Genomic DNA, 21,585 nt, shown 5'->3' on the forward strand with positions numbered 1-21,585 from the left:
GACTGGATTTCTTCCAGCCGCTCCAGCAGGGTTTGAATGAGTCTATCTGGTGTGATTGGGAGAAAGACATGTCGATCATCAGCACGGGGGAGAAAACAGAGAGCACACTGTCTGAGAATTGACCCCAACGGTACAATATAAAGGGAGAAAAAAAGAGTAAACGTGGGTTATATCAGAATGCAGGAATAAAGAACAAACTTTTAATTATTTACTTTGCACATTACAAAATATATTTACCCATAAATCAGCACAATTTCATTAAAATTTCACTTTTTTAAAATTTCACAAAAGATTGAGGAGATACACCGCATAACACATAAAATCTACACCTAAAACTCCTACAGCTGCTGACTTAAGGCATAATATCACTTGGCTTCATATAAACAAATTCAAAGCGATTTTTTTTTTGTCAATGCGTGTAATGGTTTTATACTCAATCACAAAGAAAATGTGATAGTTATAAAAATACAGTCAAATTAGCCTTAGGTTTCATGTCACAATAATAATAATAATAATAATAATAATACATAGGAGAATTATACCAAGTCAAATAAGGAAAGATACAGTAAGAAATGAATTCTTGACATTCAGAAATCCACCACTAAGCAGCACAGATCATCTACTGACAGTGGCGTAATTTCTTTAGCTGTTTTTGCTTCTATTGGCTTAAACAACATAGCAATAAGCCTTACTGTTAGGAAGAAAAAAAAACACTTTTTATCAACACATAATTGACACCAAGGAGCTGCATCGTTCACCTTCTCACATCTATCATTAGGATTCTTGCTTTGGTAATCATTTACAATCACATGGCCAGAGCTGATTCCAGATCATGGCTGGTATATAGTATAATGCTTTTTAAAGAATTATGTTGTAGCTACAAGGTGTTAAAAGAACAGCCACGAATTGTGTAAAAATTTGTGTAATTTGAGCAGATGACTGGAAACGTAAGTAAGGTAAATGTATGGTCATAAAGTAAGGTAGTATGAACTAAGGTAAAACATGGGCTGAAATTTTTATTGGCAGTTGTTGTTAAATATAAATTGCCACAATCTCACGTGATCTGTTTCATATTATTTAATTGCTTGTATTATTTGATTTGATTATTTCATAGATTAAAAAAAAAATAAATTAGCACAACTCTTCAGTTTCTCGGTTTACCTGACTTCACCCTATATTTAAAGGTCCCATATTTTACTATTTCTTTAACAGGATAAGACCCCCCCAAAGACCCCCCCCCAAAGTGTGTGTTAATGTTTTGCTCAGAAAATTTTTAATTTCATAAATCAAATTCCTTTATTTCATTCCTTCTTCAAATGCACTGTTTTAGTGTCTATGCAAATGAGCTACTGCTGACCACACCCCTTCAGGGAATAGAACATCTGCACAGTAAACCAGTGGACTTAAGTTAGGTACACCAATTTCCTTTTAAACACCAGCACTTCTGATCAAATACCACCCAGTTATAGAACAGATTTATTTAGGATCATATTAATCCATAACCCTTTGGATATTAAATATCCGTTAACTCCTAATTTTTTTGAAATGATCTATCTATTAATTTTTAATATCCTGATTTCATATTTCTGTAAAGATGCTTTAAGACAACTTCCACTGTTAGAAGAGCTCTACAAATTAAATTGATTTGAATTGAATTGAACTGATTTAAATCACATTGAGTGGCATGGTGGCATAGTGGTTAGCATTGAGTTTGCATGTTCTCCCCATGCTTTGTAGGCTTCCTCCGGTTAGTCTAAAGACAGACTAGAAGAACTTAACATTTCCGAGTTTCAAAATTCCCGATTGTGTGCCCTTTAATAGATTGGCAACCCATCCAGTATGTACCCCGCCTAGTGCCCCATGTCCCCTAGGACAGGTTCCTCGCTTCCTGTGACCCTGTAAAGAATAAGTGCTATACAGAAAAGGTGAAACTGGTGCCAAACTGGCCAGAATACGTCCAAACTAGATTTTAAAGATACTTTAATAGAGGAATTTTAAGGTCCTACTGGTGTAGGTGTTGTGTGCATAAATTTCAAAGCATAATGCTTTTACCTTTTTTACATTCATATCTGGTTACATTGCATCCGTATTCCATTGTTGTCCCGTTGTCAAGAAGGCGACCTTTATTTCCGTGCATCTTGTTGTGTTGCCGGTGTTATTTTATCCCTAATTTAATTTGTGATCAATAGAATGCCGCACACAAATGGGATCCTTTTAATAAACTCAGTATCATTAAACAGATCTAGTACATCATGTCTGTTGTGGAGTATGCCTTGTTCTAGGAACAGCTTCTCTGACTTTTCTTTTTGCTCTCTGGAACTATTTTAAACTTTTACAATGAATATTATACATCTTAATGTGCACCAACCCTGATAAATAAGTTTTGAGGCAACAGGAATCCAAAAGTGTCTCTATGTAACGAGTTGCATTTGTTCCCTGCCTACATACCCAGCACAAGCAAAACACGTACCATGGACTCCTGACTCTAAACTGCAGTGAGATCCCACATAGCAACCCTCATTCGGTTGTCTTGATGTCTCCACATTAATATGCATGTTATCCGGTTAGGTCAGGTGTAGGCAAGTTCAGTCCTAGAGAGCCGCAATAGTGCAGAGTTCAGCTCCAACCCTAATCAAACACATCTGAACAAGCTAATCAAGGTCTTCAGAATTACTAAGACTGCAGTTGGAGCTGAAGGACTCTGCAGGACTGTGGCTCTCTAGCGCCAAACTTGCCTACTCCTGGGTTAGTGTGACTGTCGTAAAACTGAGTGCAGGGTAAGAGAATCTATCCTGCCAGTTCATCATAAACACATTGACATTCTGATTGACACTAGGGGCATTTTCCCATAGCCAATCCTCCTACCTTTGTGTTTTTGGGATGTAGGAGAAAGTCGGAGAAAGTTACATAACCTCGGACGGAACGTTCAGAACTCCACACAAACACGAGCGTGAGGCAGCAACACTACTGAATAGCACTACAGGTAGTGCTGCCAAAACAGAGTTTAACAGTTGGTGTTATCCTTCTTTACATTCATGAGTAGAGTCCTGATTGGCAACAATCGTTTTCTAGCAGCTGACATCGTAGGACTTCATCACAATCTCCCTCCGTACCTGTCTGGTGCGAACTGGGCATTGCGGTCGCCCAACCCCAAACAGCAATGCCAGTCCGCCAAGCACCTGCACCCATGCACCAACCCAGCCGAAATACAGAGAACCAGCCGGGCGCAGGGTCAGACTGGGCAACTTGTGCAAGTCCAGCCCTTGAAAGTCAGACATGTTTGATACAAGTTCCACCCCAAGTTTGGGCAAGTGATGGGTGTAGATGCTCAACGCTGCGAGACTGAGCACACCAGCAAGTGCGACCAGCATTCCTCCAGCTCCAGCTACGTTTCTAAGTGGCGTGTCCGTCCAACAGCGGGCACCGACACTGGCCAGCACAATCCCCGAGCCACACAGGAACAGAGATGAGAGCACAAGTCCCCGAGTGGCGCGGACACGTGAGTCATGTTGGTACGGTCCAGATACAGGCCAGCACTCCCGCAATTCGGAGTGCACGACCTGCAAGCAGCTCTCCCATAGTCCGTCTGAGCGGAGGAGCAGAAGCTCGATGCCTCCGCCATCACCTGACCCAATCCTTCCCAAACGAACCTGGCCTTCCCGCCATTGAGGCGTGATGGCTGCCGTGAACACCAGCACCAGTCCCAAGGGAGCGAAGACAATGCCAGTCACTATCGAAGCCGGCGTGTGCATTGTGAGCGGTGTCACAGCAACAGAAACAGTTTCGAGGTTTTCAGCGTTCGATGAATGATTGTTCACGGCTGGGAAACAAAAACAACATCTAATGAAAGATCGGAATCAGAATGGGTAAAGAGAGAAAACAGCACAGCTACTGACCCACATAAAAAAATAAAAACACTGAAACACAAATAAATCAATGCAAAGAATTTGAGATTTCATAAAAGACAGACGAGCACTCACACCGAGGGAGGATTCCAGGACTTTCCACAATCCAGATGTTCACGAACGATGTGTTTGCTCAGAGCAAGTCCGATCATTGTGTGTGTGTGTATATCTGTGTGTGTGTGTCAGACTCTGTCGTTCTTTTCTCCTCCAAGCTGAAATACAGAATGGCTCCAAACATCACCGTTACCCATGGCAACCAGCAGACTGGAGGTGAATGTCTGTCTGTTGCTAAGAGACCGTAACCTAGACGATCTCCTGGCTACGTGCTGGTCATTTACATCGGGCTCGCTATGTTCAGCTACAAGTGTGTGTGTGTGTCCTTGCTGCTTTGGACTTTATTAGTTTGAAGTGTGCGTGCATGAATGTGTGTTTGTCGTTGTGTTTTTGTCTTGTAAATATTGAAAGACAATTATGGAGGAGGACAAGAGAAAAAAAAATCTCGCTCTCTTTCACTGTCTTGCTCGCTCTCTCACACACACGCACTTTTCACTGGTCATATGCGTGTGTACAAGGCATATCTGATGATTTTATTGAAAACATGACAAAGACGTTAAACATTAGAAGAAGTCAGTGGTGGAAGACGAAGAAAAGAAGCAAGGCCGAATAGATTTAATATTCATCTCTAATAAAGTTAATTATGGAGATTCATCTGTAATGGAATCATTACATTTGATTAAGCTAAAGTGGTGGCCAAAAGTATTAATATGGCATATGCCATTATACAGGGTGGGTAAAATAAAACTAGGCATTTAACATTGGTAATAAAATCCATATTTCTGATACAAATTTATTGAAACAATTGTGCATGTACTTTATTACATAGGGAAATTAAACCAAATCTTTAAATTTCAACATAGACACCTCCAGGGTCTGGGTTCGATTCCCACCACGGGGTCTAAGTGCATGGAGTTTGCATGTTCTCCCCGTACTTGCTGTGTTTCCTATGGGTACTCCAGTTTACCCCCACAGTCCAAAGACATGCAGATTAGACTCATTAGTGTTTCCAAATTGCCCATAGTGTAAGAATGCTCTTGTATAATAGGAATAAATACAATAGTGATCACCCTAGTTGGACTACAGAGGTTTCCAAGGAGGACAGATGGAGTTAATTAAAGGAAAAAATATGTGGCAGGACTTTTACTTTCTGTAGCCGAGGCATCAACCTCTGCACTAAAGCGACTAAAACTAGCGAATTTCCAAGTAAATTGCAAACAGATATGGCAAATTTATGTACATGATGTTTACTTAGGAAACGATTAAGCAGGCATAGATAGAACAGCTGACACCAAAGTCTCTGTCAGTTATCACTGTCTGTAGACGTCTTTTTGACTCGACGACTTCATACTAAATATTGATTAATTGTCATTGCATGAAATGGTTATACACTGAATTCTTATGTTCTTGATTGTCGTTATTTTAATTATTTAAAAGTGGCATTAAAACACAATTCCTATTTTCCCAATACAGTTAAACCTTGGATTGCGAGCATAATTCATTCCTTGTATATTGAAGCACTTGTATGTCAAAGCAAATTTCCCCCATTAGAATTAATGGAAACTCAGATGATTTATTTCACAGCCCAAAAATATGCATAAATAGTTAACACTAAATATAAAGTAAAAATAAAACTAATTAACGTGCACTTTGTTTAGCTGTAGGGATTGAGAGAGGGCTACTGTGTAGGACGACTTTCACAAACATGCGCATGCGTAAACACATGCACACTAATCACTTCTCTGTTGGCAAACTTCTTTAACAAGCAACCTCTCTAATAACAATTGCTTTTGCCTCCTTTTGAGGATTTTGCGGAAATGTAACATTACATTGTCGTTAAACAGATTCCTCTCCCGCACTGCTGCAGCCTTTTTAACCATTTCTTTTTTCCCGTTGTTGCAGTCACTACATTTGAACATGAAAAAGAAAAAATGTTATAGTAAACAGTACATGCGTGAATGGTGGTTGACTGTACAAGTGACGCACATGCACAGATACTGAGCATGGGGGATGATTACCCATAATCCCACACCACACACGAGAGAAAAACAGTTGGCTAAGTTGTGATCATGTGACGCTTGGCAGACAAAGCGCATGCGTACTATTCGTATATCAAGACCTCACTCGTTTATCAAGACAAACAAAACGTCTTGCAAAACGCTTACAGACCAAGTTACTACCATTCCAAGGTTTCACTGTACATTTGGCCAGCACTGTAGGTATAGAAATTGATGGGGATTAATTTAACCTGGACTAAACTAGCCTGACTAAACTAGACTAAAGAACGATTGATTTGTCCGTGAGTCACTGTGTAGATGTTGTTTCTTTGTATGTGTGTGTGTGTGTGTGTGTGTGTGTGTGTGTGTGATGTGTATTGATACACAGGTTATAATAAGTCATATTGATTAAATGGTAAATTGCTAAATTGATATATTGGTAAACATATTGATTTATATAATGAACTATAAGACATGCACCAGAAAACTCACAACAGAATGTGTGTGCGTGTGTGTTTGCAGGCAAACTGATTGACCTGACAGCCTGTCATTATAGTTTTGTGTCATTACCGCCTTGTCACTGCTAGAATAAGTACAGGTGCATTAACATCTCAAACACTGAGCCTTACACAACAAAATCAGAACATACCGTCATCCAGGATGCCATGGCAACACAGGAACAAACACGGATTAATATAGAGCTATGCTTTGTTTAACACACGCACCCACACACACACATAGTCTTGTGTTCATTAGAAATGTGTGGTTACTGTATTATTGTGTATTAGTTTTTTTTTTTTTTTGCACAAAGCATTCTCTCTGGCTACGGTGCAACACTCTCGAGTGATTAAAAACTCATCTTTTGTTTGAAATATTCTCAATTGACTTGCAGAATTATTAAGGAGCACAGTCCTCCTCCTACTCACTCTCTGTCCTTTAACCATCTGGCGAGTGATATCGTGTCATCTCAGTACTTGCGATAAGACTCATATCCTGATTTGCTAAGGGGTTTGCATGTGTGGAGGGCATGAAAAACGTGCTAGCTTGCTTATTAAGGGTCTACCGGAAATTGTGTTGTTTAAATGAGCATGTGGTGTTTATTTATTTATTTATTTATTTATTTATTGTATTTGTAAATATGCAATTTGTAATGCATCTAGAAAAAAAGAGCTGGATGACTGTATATCCGGGTTGGTGTAAGAGTCAATGCAAAAAGTTCTTTTATGTTTTTATTTATTACATTGTAATAAAAATTGCAAAATATTTAAAAATCATTCACTTTCTGTTTTATGATTGATTAGTTGCAAGAATTCCGTCTCATCTATGGCTTAAATTGTGTTTACTTTTTTTTTTTTTTTTTTATGTTTGTCATTAAATAGAAACCGAAGTGCATATAAGTACATTAAAATAGATCTTGGTGGTTATAAGTTTATAAAGTTTGTCACCCGGCATGTGAGTACAATGTACTGAATGTAATGGGGGCCAAATTCCACAACCCTCGTTCCGTGCAAAAATTATTTCCAAAGTTCAGCTGAGACTCTTATAAAGCTTTTGCAGTCTCAACTCAAGTTGGTATATTATGGTGTAACTAGCAAAATAGCTAAGCAGAACTAGCCATTCCAGAGAAAGACAATTTGAAATAAAGCTATGGTGCATAACTTTGCCTAAGCTATGGAGCATGATTTAGCTCAATGAGAGTGCAGGAACTTCATATCAGAGTCTAAGCTAAATGAATTGTACTGTAATGCACAAAATAAGAAATAATAAAACTTACATACTAAACCTACCTATCTCTTTACACTATATAAATAAAATAGATTTTTTTAAATAATACAATTTCTTGACGAGAGGAGAATCGAGAGAGTCAGAAATAGAGCTCAAAGCTTCCTAAACTGTGAATTTTTTATCTTTACCATGACAACCAAAGATTAAAGAAACAAGTGGTTTGGTTCTTGTTATTTTTTTTTACATTCATACACATTCACATTTCATACAAACTTAAATAATTCTTTTGATTGTGCTAAAAAAAAAAGCTGCTTTGCGACAATGTCAACTGTTAAAATCGCTATACAAATAAAATAGAATAGAATAGAATTGAATTGAATTGAATTGAGACTTTAAGTGATTTGGAAGCTACTGCAGAGTTATTTATAGCCGTTATAAGGTTGTGATGTATTGGTAATGGTACAAGCTCTCTAGATAGAACATGACCAGCATGCTGTCTCTATATTTTAACTCTATGGACTCAATTTATACCACGTCATGTTTTCACGTAACATGGTAAAACTGAAATGATAAAATCTAGGGGAATTAAAGATCCTCGAACTAAACAAAGACATTATTGAATAACCTTTCATTCTGAGAGTGGAAGTTCATAACAGAACTAGCATTGTGTAAACTGCATGAGGTCATGATGTCACGAACTTGGCTCACTTTTCCTTTTACTTCAGAATTACAGTTAACAAACAGATGTCAAAAGGATGTATCATGTTAAATCCATCCATCCATCCATCCATCCATCTAGGAACTTCTATAGTCCAACTAGGGACCGTGTAGGCCAGTGGTGGGTACTGTTGTATTTTATCCCATTTTTATGATGGTGGCAGGACCTCCGCTCAACATTCACACACACCACGAGCAAATTGAACTCAGACCCTGAAGGTGTGACGGCGCTAATCACTATGCCACTGTACCGCCGTTATTATTCAATTCAATTCATTTCAATTTTACTTTTATAGCGCTTTTAACAGTGGTTATTGTCTTAAAACAGCTTCACAAAAATGAAAAGAAAATTTTAAAACAAAATTTATGGAAGTGAGTACAGTATGTGTGAGAAAAATGTGTCTACAGTAAATAATAATAAGATTGTCTCTGATGAGCAAGCCAAGAGTGAAGGCGAGCAGTGGCAAGGAAAAACTCCCTGAGATGGCAATAGGAAGAAACCTTGAGAGAACCCAGACGAATAAACGGTATAGAAATTATATAACATTATGTGTGTTATGTTAAATACAAATAAATATTCAGCAATCATATGACATCTTAGTTAAGACACTTAGTCAAGTGGTTTCATTTTATTTTTTTATTTTCATTATAAAAGTAGACGAAATACAAAAGCAAAGGCGTTAATGTTGCAAAATTATCAATCGATATACAATGGAAACACAAAGCAGTTGAAATGCTTGTGATGTGAAATCCGAAATATTCCACAAAAAAAAATTATCAGGTCATCAATCAAAATTGTGATCAGGGATTTGCTTTTCCTGGTGTTTTTCTTTTTTTTGTGGTTCATTAATTCTTTATTTTTTTAGCTAAATGTGGGAGGACGAGAGGCTACGTGGCCGTGAAACCCGTAATGCCCGAGCAGCCTCGAAATGTGCGGAGTCATGTGGCGCTGTGCAACAAAAGGCCACCAGCTACTGATCTTTCACAGGTGAAACACTGAGGCAGAAATGTGGCTCCGCGGGCAGGAAATGTGTGACGTTCAAAGTCCAAAACCGCAGGCTAGCGTGAAGCTACAGAGTCCTGACCGGAAGTGTATGAACCTACTCAGGCTTAGGAGGCTCATACGTGAAGTTAATGCAATCTACACAAGCATGCATAAGCAATACCACTACCATGTCCTCTACTGTGTTTGTTCCTTCCATAGAAATCATGAGAAAGCATAGAAAGCAGCGGTGATGGGTGATGTTGGGCTCGGACTTCTACAAATAAACAGACCTTGCAAAGCTATCACTGAAATATTAATAAATCATATCTAACCATAAGATAAACAAAGTCTTAACAAAGTCTTATCAATATTCACTTCTATGTACAATTCATATTTACAACTCGTTCATTTATCCACTAGTCGTTTTGTATAACAAATCATAATTTCTTACAACATATTTAATTTGTGGTTAAAAAATAATAAAAAATAATATATAATAAAAAAAACAACCAAGGAAATACATTGTATTTACAGAGGTAATTAATATGGGTGCTGATGTTTAGCTGTGAACCTGCAGAGCTCCATCGTCTCCATGGGAACAGCCATGGGGGGAAAAAATGTGGCAGTGCTTTCAGATTGGGACTAGACACTAGAAGATGTTCATGATGTCACTCATAACTCGAGTAGCGTGATTTGGAATTGATTGCGCACGATTTCGGTGATCTCGATGAGGAAGGCTGAATGGTTGCTGTAGTGTTCGATGATGTTGTCGTCCATGTTCACGAAAATCCTGAAACAGGGAGAATACACGAGGTTAGGCGTGAAAGCCGCAATAAAAGACAAAATATTGAGTAATTAATGCTATGCAAAATTGGCAAAAGGGTTGTTTTATATATTATATTTTACTAGGGCCCCTGGTGGCTTGGAGGCTCATGACTAACAAAAAAAAAAGGTTAGGAGAAATCTAGATATGGCAAAAAAAAATGATTTAAATCTCTGTTGAGCAAGTGCACTAGAAAAAAAAACCCTCCATTTGATGTTTCACATGAAAAAGAAACTATGCTGTGAAGTCATAAAGGAGACACATTTAAATGTTTCCTTTTCTACATCTTTATCTTGTAAAGACACAACAGTATTAAGTTAAATATTCCTCAATTCAGCATTTATGAATAAAACACCAGATCGTAGGTATAAATCTACAATATCTAGGCAAGTTTATGAATCTGAACTCGATTCCAACTCAATGCCAATAAACAGCAAGATCATACTGGATAAATAAATAATCGTTCCATTACAGAGCTATTCGAGTACTTCACCTGTACACATCATAAATCAAAGAAATGTTCCACCCAGAAGGTGATGAGTGTAAATGTGTGTGTGTGTGTTTGTGTGCCAGGTCTACCAAGCCTGAGGGTTCACAGGAAACAGATTGATGATGTGGGGTGGAGAGAGCAAGAGAGAGAGAGAGAGAGAGAGAGAGAGAATGCCACCTAACCAGTCTTGTTCTTCCAAGCACTACCATCATCATCTGCGTGTCTAAGGGCTAGATCACTCCGAATCGCAGCTACGAAGCCTTGGGCAAGATTACTGACACTACTCAAACAGAGCAAAAGCTACAGTACATATAAACCGCTGTTGTACTGTACATTCACAATGGTTCGAACATACAGTAGAACCAAGACGATGACAGGTGCCTGAAGGATTGGCATATTTTTTACTTCCCTGCTCTACAACTTCATCACCCTTTTGTTTTTAAGTTTTTTTTTCCTGGTAAAGAAGTAAAGAAAACATCAATTATGAAATTCCTTTACTACAGAGTTCTCGCCCGCCCGGTCTGTCAGCTTAAGTTCCAGAAAGCTGACAGCAAGAGACCAAAGCTAACCTTAAAATCACAACGAAAGCATTTCGGTACATCCCAGCCTCTGTTTATCTCCCTGATCTACTCTGTCATTAGAGCCCAAACGACAGCCACCATCTGCCGAGACCCCTCCCTGCGTGCCAAAATGGCCGACGCCACCCTGTCAGACTCGGCGTGTTTAGCTCTACGTGAAACTTGTCACTCACCCTCGTTTGCATTTTTTGAAGATTTTCACGATGGTGTCTTCTTGCATGCCATACTTTTCCGAAATCTGAGCACGAGAAAGGAGAAACAGGATGAGTTTCATTTCAGGGATCTTGTAGCATGTACAGTGAGATGTTCACATGCATGACAAAGGAGCAGAAAGAAGGAGGAGAAATAAAAGAGAAGCAAGGAGAAAGTAGAATTTACCGCTTGTCTGAGTCCTCTCAGGGTGGGCGAGTTCAGCATGAGGGCGTCGAAGACTTCCTCTGTATCTTGCCGTACATACAGGAGGACTATATAAAAAAAAGAGAAAAAAAAACTATAAATAATCTTCACATTTGTTTTATGAATGTTGTTTGGTTTGTACAGTATGATGTAAATATACAGTCATACAGTAGACATGATTGTGAATGGGATCTGCTCTTAATTGCATTTGACTCTCCGGATGTGGGTGACCAAATTAGTTAATTTTTTAGCATCTGTTGGTCCTTTAAAGCGGTTCTTGGATTTGTTACCTTGACAACAAGTCCATAAGATCAAACGCACATGATCAGTTACTCTAGTGTACTCTAGCGTTGTTTTATCTTAGATTTGGTTACTGCATACGATATGATAAGCTGTGGTGCTGTGATGTGGTTTTGTGTAATCCAGTAGGGGTTATAATATTTATTTTTTTTCTTTCTAATGTTTGTTTAGATGAGGTGGAGAAAGGGTTGTTGTGTGATGGTGTAGTTCCGTGGTCTTTATTTGGTGCTGTGTGATTTTGCTTGAATGGTGTGGTTTGTATTGCAGTTTGACTGGTGTGGTTTTGTGGTGTTTATGTGGTTGTAGTGTGTGATGGATGAGGGTTTGTGATGTACTTGGCCTCTAATGTTTGACATGGAGGTGTAAACTGATTATCTAATGTTATGCTGTTTGTTGGTTTGTCCGTGTTGCGTTATCGTACCTCTTTGCTGTTCTTCCCTGCGTGGTTGTTTGCTCGGTGGTGAGCCAGATCTATCTCCCGAATCAGAGAAACAGGCGACGCGTTTCAGCGAGTTCCTCTCACCTTCATCTGTGCTGGTTGTCACTGCCTAAACGCCAAAGATAACACATACTATCAGCATTAGCGTGAAGAAAAAAAAGAAAGAAAAAAAACATATGGCAATTGAATAATTTCCTGTTGTTCTCTGACAGTGTTATCATTTTACCTCATCTGGGCAGGTGCAACCTAGCGATGCATAACATCACACAGACATAATCACACGAGTGTGTATCTAACTGCCCCATCTGAGAGTCTGTTCTCACATACACATGATACTGGTGTGTGAGACGATCCTGACTGGAAGCTACGATTGCATGACATTCAACACCATATGTTTTTGTGTGTGTGTGTGTGATTGTGCCTGTAAATGTTCGTATGTATATGCGTGGGTGTGTGCATGCATGCAAGATGGTGAGTTGTAAGGAAATGCGCCTCTTGTCAGACTGTGGGAAAGGCAATGGAGAGTGCGAGTGTATTCCTCCTCCACTGCGTAAACACGCAATCCCTTTAACACCAGCGGAATAAGGCTGAGTCAAGCGTGTGCATGTGTGTGTGTGTGTTTGGGAGTGTGTGCGAGCCCCTGCAAGCTAATCCCTCCATGTCAGTCAGCGTGAGGTGAGTTTCGTTTACCGTTGTGTAATCATACTTTCCCCTTCCATCTCTCTCTATCCCTTCCTTCCCAGCCCACTTTTTTTTCCCACTACATTTTTTCCCACACTTTTCCTGCCTCTTCGCTGCCCTGCGGCTGTTGGAACATGACTCGGCGGTGCTGCGGCTAACCACAAATCCCAGGATTCTTAGCAGTTTGTATGCATGCATGCATGCGCGTGTGTGTGTGTGTGTGTGTGTGTTTGCCCTACCAAGCGCTGCAGGTTGCTGTAGTGAGTCTCTGGGATGAACAGCACAGGCTGTGTGACGTGGTCTTCCAGGGGCTTGAAGAAAGTGCAGTCCTTCCCAATAGAGCTGGACACCAAAGTCTGTTTTCCTGAAAAAACAAGACACATTTTTTTATTAATTAACTTAATCAGATAATTAATCATTAGCATTACTGTTATGACAAACATAATAAATTCTGAAGACATTTACAGCTGGCTGAGATAAAAAAAAAATTGTTATATGGAGTTGTTATAGTTGTTGTTTTTTATGCTTGAAATGTGCTGGAAGATTTGATAAAGCTCCCTATGTGAAAACTTACTAGCTGCTAGTTACTAGACAGTCATTACCATATGCTAACAGCAATTTTTTAAGCAATTGAAAATAATTAAAAAAAAAACATTTACATTTCATGATTTAAAAAAATAATATATTAAAATGATTAGTTCAAATATTTTATACCAGCACACCTTACTTTTGCATAGTAGAAATTTAGGCTTGTATTTAGCATGCTAGCAAGATGAATGCTAATTCGGTTCCCAACACTACATTTCTCTTCATGCTAATACTATTACCATAGTATAAAGTTAACCCTGTTAGAGATTAGTTTTTTTTTTTTTTTTTTTTTTTTTGTAAGTACTGTATAGCTGTGAAAACAGTCCAAGTTTTATTTTAATGTTGTTAGCTTCAGAAATATTTTTTTCTCTGCCTAGCTAAAATCAGAGCTACAGTAGCTATGTGCTAAGATTGAACATTTCATCTTTTTAACAGCTCATTAGCTGGCATATTGCTTCAGTCTATTTAATTGTTTTTTGTATGTGTGTGTGTTTTTTTTTTATTTTTTATTTAGTTACAAAACCTATTCATGGCTTGAGGGATGAATGGAAAATTCTAGAATGTGGAAATATCTATCAGCTCGGAGGAATGGGTTCGGGTGCGGTCTCTCTACGTTTACTGGTTGCATAAATCAAATTTATGACAGGGAGCTCTGGCATGGAGCTGTGTGATTATCTAACTGGTTAAAAGGTGGGATGGAAGACACTTACCCCCATTAGTGGAGTCAGCAACATTCTTGGTTCGCCTCTTGACCCTTTTGCGTTCTTCATCTCGCATCTTCCTCTCTGCGCCCTGTGGGAGGACAAGCGCATCATCTTTTTTAATCTGACTGATTTCAGTCTTGACATCTCAGTGATTTGTGCCTCATCAAAACAGACCTTCAGGACACAATGCTTAAAAACAACAACCAGATGACAGCACCATCTGATGGAAAAACAACACAGTGGTTCCTCGTTCTGCAGCGATGCATGAAGCGCAGTCGCCGTGGCGAAACCTGTTCGACTGGTACGATTCTGAATGATTCCTCCTGTCCTGTCCTCACTCAATGCGCTTTAAGATAGCTATGAGGGCAGCCAAAGAGAAGGAACACGAAAGATGGAGAAGATAGCAAGAATATGAGGGTTTGGAGCCTTCGATCAGATTAGAGCTGAATAATGGGATGAATGGTCGGTCTTAACTAACAGCAGAAAAAAAAAATGATTCTAGAAGTGATCTTTTGTTGAATCTTTCTTATGAAAATGATATTCCCAATTGGCAGTTGGAAAAGGTGAAAGATGACTCTTAAGCCATGTCTCAGATAAAGACGAATAGCCTAGAGGGCCACAGCTGTTGCGTAAGTCCTTTGGTGCACACCTTAACTTAATCGCAATTATCATAAGCTGAAACTCTACAGGAAGTGAAGTTGGAGTTGAGAAATCTAACTGACCTTATCACAGAAGATCTTGACCTGGCAGGCGGCTCGGTGGAGGAGATGGTTAGTGCCAGAGCTGAAGTCGAACGTGTCAATCTGCAGGTTTAGAGGGACGCCTTTCACCCCTTTCTGAGACGAGAAGTCTGTGCTGAGGGAATTGATACCCACGTACACCTGCGGAAAAGGAGCGTGCATTAGATACACTGATTTAAATATTGTAATGTATTTTTGTATATTGTATATTTGATGTAAGCTACACATCAAAGGGCTAAACTGCATGTCATGTGTACAGTATAACGAGAGAGAGAAAGACAAAGAGGGAGAAACAGGTTTTAAGGCTTTCAATAACCTACCTTCGTAATTAACTACATTTCCTTCTAGAAGTATTAGCTAAAAGTAACTAAGCTCATCTCGGACTCATGAAACAATGAGGGACTTAAAATAGCTTCTAATCCCTGAGCGGGATCATAACGCATGTATTAAGTCATTTCACGAGTCTTTAAGGAAAAAAAAGCTAGCATCACGGATAACAACACTGAAAGCTGAAAAGATGCCAATGGCAGCAAAAACACAAACCTCCATAGGAAAGGCGTGGAATAAAAATGGGAGCATTGTGACATGACCAGGCCTGTTTTAACCCAAATGCAGAAAAATACAGAAAGAAAGACAGGCTCTAAGCTGGGATCAGCTAGCTTTGTCTTTGTAATCCATTTTTATTAGGACGCAACCAACCGAACCACTACTCTGAGACTGATATTTCCTTTTACTTCTTTCTTTTTCTCTGCAGTTTATTTTCTTAGTTAATTGTTGTGCTTTTCTCCCTCTCTCTCTCTCTCTCTCTCTCGCTCTCTCTGTCTTATAAATCAATTCTTTATAATTATCAGGTGTGTATACAGTATGTTGTTTCCTTTTTTTTCTTCTTCATTTTGATACTCTTTCCCTCCTCCGCCTGTTCTTGGTTTCGCTGTCCCGCCCTAAACTGCCTCAGGATATTCTTGAGATCTCTCTCTCTCTCTTTCTTTCTTTTTTTCTTTATACTTCATCTCTCTCTCCCTGTTGTCATGACAGGTGCCTGGGGTGGTGACATGCCATGGATTCTTTTGCCCTTGTGACACACACACACACACACACACACACACACACACACACACACACACGGCACAAACAGATGGATCTGGCCAAGTGAGTGTTTTTACCTTCGCCTCCTCGTTGGTGTTCCAGATGAACGATAAGGCGTTAAAAGCGACCTCGTCTACGTTGCTGACTCCGCTGAAGACTTCCTTATAGTCGGCTAGAGAGAAATTAAAAAAAACAACAACACATGAGTAAATGATTGAGACTGTCACAAGAGGTGGATGAATAAACGTTAAAAGGAAAGATAAATATGAATGGGGTAGAGTTCCTGAAGTTTCCCAGCCCTGCTAATTGTGTTTTGTTTACATCTCTAACACACCTTCTCCAAATTACCAGCTAATTAACAGACTTCCTGAGTCAACCTGGGTGTGTTGGACCAGGAACAATACCAACAACTGTAGGGCAGGGGTACCCCAAGGAATTAGAAGCCACACCTCAGCGTCATTTAACCATGATTAATAATTAATAATAAGACACGCTATCAGACAACACTGCAAACCCCTCGCACTAAGCTATGGCACCGCTATCTGCTTTTGTCTTTCTGTGTGTGTGTTTTGTTACTGCGTACCGATATCAATGACCCTCTGCTTAGCGGTTGGCTGCCGTGCGTGCCAGTGATTCCAGCACTTCAGCTGCATCTCAGGACTCTTTTCATTTTCAAACACTGCCATGACCATAACCTGGGAGAGACCGTGAAAGGGAAAGGACACAAACACAGAGAGAAGAGACAAACAAAAAAAGGTAGATTGTTACAAATCTATTGTTTCACTGGACTAATACCTTGGTTTATCTCTTAATATCATTTTAATTGAGTGAGCGTTCAGTCGCGTGAAAACGGGTAACTATGCCTCTCCCTTTCCATCACTAAGCCTTTAGTCACTTGGAGTTTTGGCATAATGTCTACAAGGATTTGCACACATAGGTGTGTTCCCATTTTTTTTTTTTTTAAAGATATATTACAACTTTAATGCCATTTATTCATCATCACTGGAAAAGGTCAAGTGCCAAAACGTTAAGTGGTGACATCATGCAAATTTGCAAAATGATCTTTTGGGAAACTTGGATCTTGGATATTTCAGTTCAGTAATTTCTTACAAGCAGGAGTTTCTTTGAGCCGTGTGTACCTTGAGTCATAAATAATAAGTCTCTGAATAACCCTGCAGTGATTTTCAGATTTACCAGCAGATCTCTCAGCACATAAACACTTCACTTTAGAGTTTTATTCTACCGGATTGTGATTCAGTGTGCTGACATGTCCTGAGCATCACAAATGGCTAAACCATACAAGTAGCTTATAAAAATCCTTTTGTTTTGTTCTAAGAGCTAACTTTCCAACACCTTTTCAACCTCCACAACCTTCATAATCTTCTGGATAACTGTTCATCATTATTATTCTCCCCTTGCCTATTATTTGATTTAGCTCACCCTTGCTTTTTAATTGATGGAGATCCCTGCATGCACTTTGGTGCTTATTTAGACTTAAAACTGATCTCACCTTCACTTTGCATGGGATCCCAGCATTCCTGTCCACTGCCTGCAGAGTGATGGGGTAGAACTGGCCCTTGTTCAGGTACACCATAGGAACCTCAGTGGTCTTGTTTTGGGAGGCTTGCGGTGCTCCGAGGAAAAACTGGAAATTGTTCCTGCTAAAAAAGAGAAAATAAAAAGAACATAAATAAACAACAAAACAACCAAATAAAAAATCATTATCTTATCCATAGGGCAATGTGTAATATTAACAATTGGCAGAAGGTCTAACTCTTGTTGAATGACAGTCTAAAGTGATTATGTGCTGTGTGAGTGTGTGTGTGTGTGTGTCTCACCTGAACTTCTCGGGAGAAGAGTTGGAGTAATCCGAGTAATCTGGACTCGGGTGGTCCACAAAATCGGTGTTGTACGGTAGCGGCTATGTGGGTGAAGAAAACAGTTTGGTTAATTAAAGTTTGCATCAATTCAATTGGATCATTACATGAAACACTGCATTGTTTTGGAAATTATAAACCACTTATTGCAATAAATAAATCATAAGTCATCCCCGGTTATGTAAGTTCTGAACGCTTCCTCGCGAGACTCACTTCAGCGCTGGGGTCTGGGTACGGGGTATCCGAAGACCATATTTTCTGAGACACGTTGAGCATTAGCGAATCGAATATGCTGTTGATGGCTTGTTTGTCGTAGCTGTCGCCTGCGACGGCCTGGATGTAGTTGTTGTTTGGAGGAATTTGCTGGGATGCCAGCTTCATGAGCTGTGAGTTTTGCAGAGTTGTCAACTCAGGGGACGAACCGTTGGGTGTTCTGAAAGATAATTGGAGATAATTGTGTGCATTGTGGAAACAAACTAGACCTCTAAGCAAGATAAGTGAAAGTGTTGAGATGACTTGCCACTTGCGCTAAGTCTAGAACAAATAAAGGCCTTTTACTAGTAGCAGTGATTGGAGAACTTGTAAAAGTCAACAGATAGAGCACTCAATCTTAACATTGTTTGAGCAGAGCTGGGTGGGAGCTGTTTGCCGCATAATCCACATCTCTATCTCTGTTTGCCTTTCTCGTCGTCGCCTCGACTCACAGGTATGATAAAAAAAATATATATATATATATTCCTGATCTTCAGCCATTTTTCACTAGCACAAAAGACCAGTGACTCAGCTGTCTCTGGGGTGGGATGAAGAAAAGGATTAGCATCTTAAACTGCTCTGACCTGAGCTAAGCTCAAACTAATCTGGCTAGCCCTCGCTCAGTAGGCTGGAGGAGCGGCAGGAGGCGAAGAAATAAAACCTGTAAGAAACACCCACGTTAAGTTTCGTACAGTACACCTGTCACTCTCGGGCTTCTTGACAATTGCTCAGGCACTCCTCTATCCTTTCCACTCTCGCTTGTCAGAGTGTGTGTTGGGGACGTCTTTTATCCCGACAGGATGTGAAATGAATCGTGGCATGTATGACGAGATTACTGACTATAAGAAGGATAGAACTAAGGGCTTGTTGCTGATGTTGTTTGTTTGTTTGTTTACCTGTCCATTGGTTTAAATGCACTGTCACCGTGTGAGCAAGAAGTCATCTTCTGCTCTTTGGGGGTCTGTAAAGAAGAGCAAAAGAACAAATTTAGGAATGGTATGTCGAACCGATTCATTCGAATCTGGAAAGGTTTTGGAAATTTACCTTGCAGTTTCCGTTGAAGATGGAGATATTGTTCAGATCGTCGTCAGCAAGCCTGGATTTAGCTTTGCTGGTATCGATGTCCATGTAATTCCAGGAGTCCATTAGGTAACTGTCAGTGTAGCATGGGTAATTAAAGTTCTCGTTTGGCAAAATCATCAGAGCCCTAGAGCAAAATGAGGGAGAACGATTGAGAAACTTGGTTAAAAAAAGCACAACAAATCAGGAAGTTTCCATATAATTATTTTCCTTCTGTGGTGTGTCTACAGAAGCTTAAGGATGCAACGGTTTCAACAAACCCCACTCTGAGGAAGTGAAGCTAGATAGAAATGACAGATAAGTCTGAAAATCTTTCTGGAACTATCCTAAACAGCTTGTTTGAATCTGGTGCGCCTTTGTGACGTAGCACCTGATGGAAGTGATGGACATCTGATACAGCTAACCAAAGAGACAGGGATGCCAGTTCAGCTTTAAAGACCACAAATGAAATCGAGACATTTACAAAGGAACACTTATCTCCTGATCCATTTTGAGTCTATCTTCTGTCCAACAGATTAGCAGCTTTCAAGCAAACGGTTCGTTTACTCCCGAGCACCTGAGCTCATGACGGAGCTGTTTGACCAGGTGAGAGGTCTTGTTTAGCAAATAAACACATTTCCTGTTGATCTTTCTCTCTTACTTTACTTTTACCGAATCAGCTTTTGAAATAATCCCAAAGAGACTTTAAAGCCCGCTCTGCGACAGACACGTCAAGCGGCGCTCGGTTGGCGCAGTTATTGTGTCGTGCCACAGCCGGGTAGACCATGCCATGAAGTTTCAATGCCCATATTTTGTTTCTGTGTTACCAAATAAGCAGTGGAAACCTTTTTTTTTTTCTTTTGTGATTCAGAGCCCTTAGGACAGCACAAATCACACACTTGAATACTGGAAGTATTTTCTTTTAGACAGGTTAAAGTGTGGGGTGTAAGTGTGTGTGTGTGTGTGTGTGTGTGTTAAGTTGTGGTGTCAGCTATCTGTACAAACACCCCCAATGTACTGTTTCTGGTGAGAGTCGAGTTGCCCAGTGTCAAAGAAGAGATGGGGTGTCAAGGCTGCAAGCGACGATACTACAGTACAACCGACACCTTGGGAGTGTGAGAGCAATCAAGATGCAAGGAAACGTAACAATTTATGAAAAGTTGCCATAACTTTCTGGCAAAGCTTTTTTTTTTTAAGAAAAAAAAAATCTAACATCTGTAAACATCTGCATCAGTTTGGATATTACAGGAAATTGTCTTTGACCTGCCGAACCTTGAAGAATATATCTCTCGACGTGATATATTGATATGCAATAGAGTTCCTTCTCTAAATGAAATGTGTGTATACTGTATATCAATCAAAAAACACATGACTTACTCAATCTCCTTGGTCATGTCGTTCCTGAGACGCTGCAAAAATAAAATCCTCAGTCTAAGCTCTCCTCTCTGGTACGTTCTGTGGTTCCGTTTTGATATATAACGGAGAGAGAGAGAGAGAGAGAGAGAGAGAGAGAGAGAGAAAGTGGTTCAATCTGTGCACCTCCTTGAGTGAAGCGGTTCTGATTTGGGCCTGCCGCTGCTGGCGTATTTATCTGTCCTGACAGGTAGCTTTCACAAAGTCGCACCTGATTGGCTGAAGGCGCCGAGGCAGGTGTGTGGTGGGACAGGTGTATGTCCTTAACTCTTCCTGTGCTGGAGAGAAACTCGTGCAGGTGTGTGAATGGATCTCATTAACACACGGAATAAAAGGCTGAGCTTTATCCCAGGTAGGCGTGAAAAAAGAGTCAGAAACCAAAGGCTGAGCTCAGGGGGAAAGCCTTTTCTTATGCAAATGTCCTGTGTATCTCATGCATAGATGTTTCTTTCTGGCTCAAACACAGGATTAAATAATAAAGGGTTTTGTTTCTGTATAGGGTTTTGCTCACTGCAGGCATTTTGTCTAGATATGGCATCTGTGAATCTTTTAGACGAAGATATGAAAAAAAAAGAAGGGAAAAGTAGTGGTCTAATGAAAGAACTGAAAAGTTTTAGATGTTATAATAAAAAAAAAACAGGTCATTATTTAGAATAGGACTAAAACTAGGAATTTTTAAAAGCTGTAATTTGTAAATGTCTTCACAAAAACAGGGGTCTGTGACAGTTTTTAACTTGTTTAAATGTTTATTTTTAGTTATGATGTAGTTATAAGGT

General features: G+C 39.6%; 2 protein-coding genes across 3 annotated transcripts; both read right to left on the reverse strand.

Moving 5' to 3' along the window:
- Window positions 1-1,838: 1,838 nt before the first annotated feature.
- cldn23l (claudin 23-like) lies at window positions 1,839-3,814 on the reverse strand. The gene has a single exon (XM_053510332.1). It carries the CDS (start codon window positions 3,750-3,752, stop codon window positions 3,069-3,071), a length of 684 nt encoding a protein of 227 aa, XP_053366307.1. The 5' UTR covers window positions 3,753-3,814; the 3' UTR covers window positions 1,839-3,068.
- Window positions 3,815-9,040: 5,226 nt separating this feature from the next.
- grhl3 (grainyhead-like transcription factor 3) lies at window positions 9,041-21,032 on the reverse strand. Of its 2 annotated transcripts, none has more exons than XM_053509275.1 (15): window positions 20,774-21,032; window positions 19,382-19,544; window positions 19,234-19,298; window positions 18,299-18,518; window positions 18,047-18,129; window positions 17,719-17,866; window positions 16,792-16,903; window positions 16,286-16,380; window positions 15,105-15,263; window positions 14,389-14,470; window positions 13,330-13,454; window positions 12,392-12,518; window positions 11,653-11,738; window positions 11,448-11,512; window positions 9,041-10,173 (listed from the first exon to the last, which is right to left on the reverse strand). In XM_053509275.1, exons 1-15 carry the CDS (start codon window positions 20,788-20,790, stop codon window positions 10,056-10,058), a joined length of 1,665 nt encoding a protein of 554 aa, XP_053365250.1. In that variant the 5' UTR covers window positions 20,791-21,032; the 3' UTR covers window positions 9,041-10,055. The 2 variants fall into 2 exon arrangements, with proteins under 2 accessions (XP_053365250.1, XP_053365249.1); XM_053509274.1 differs by having other exon boundaries at window positions 17,719-17,869; window positions 20,774-21,029.
- Window positions 21,033-21,585: the final 553 nt, after the last annotated feature.

Source organism: Clarias gariepinus, chromosome 13 (assembly GCF_024256425.1).
Source record: "Clarias gariepinus isolate MV-2021 ecotype Netherlands chromosome 13, CGAR_prim_01v2, whole genome shotgun sequence".
NCBI lineage: Eukaryota > Metazoa > Chordata > Actinopteri > Siluriformes > Clariidae > Clarias > Clarias gariepinus.

Coding starts and splice junctions, on each gene's coding strand:
- grhl3 (XM_053509274.1), bottom strand. Junction 18,130..18,298: donor ACCCAGACCCCAGCGCTGAA/GTGAGTCTCGCG, acceptor TCACCCACATAG/CCGCTACCGTACAACACCGA. Junction 16,904..17,718: donor GGATCCCATGCAAAGTGAAG/GTGAGATCAGTT, acceptor GGTCTCTCCCAG/GTTATGGTCATGGCAGTGTT.
- cldn23l (XM_053510332.1), bottom strand. CDS start 3,752: ATGCACACGCCGGCTTCGATAGTGACTGGCATTGTCTTCGCTCCCTTG.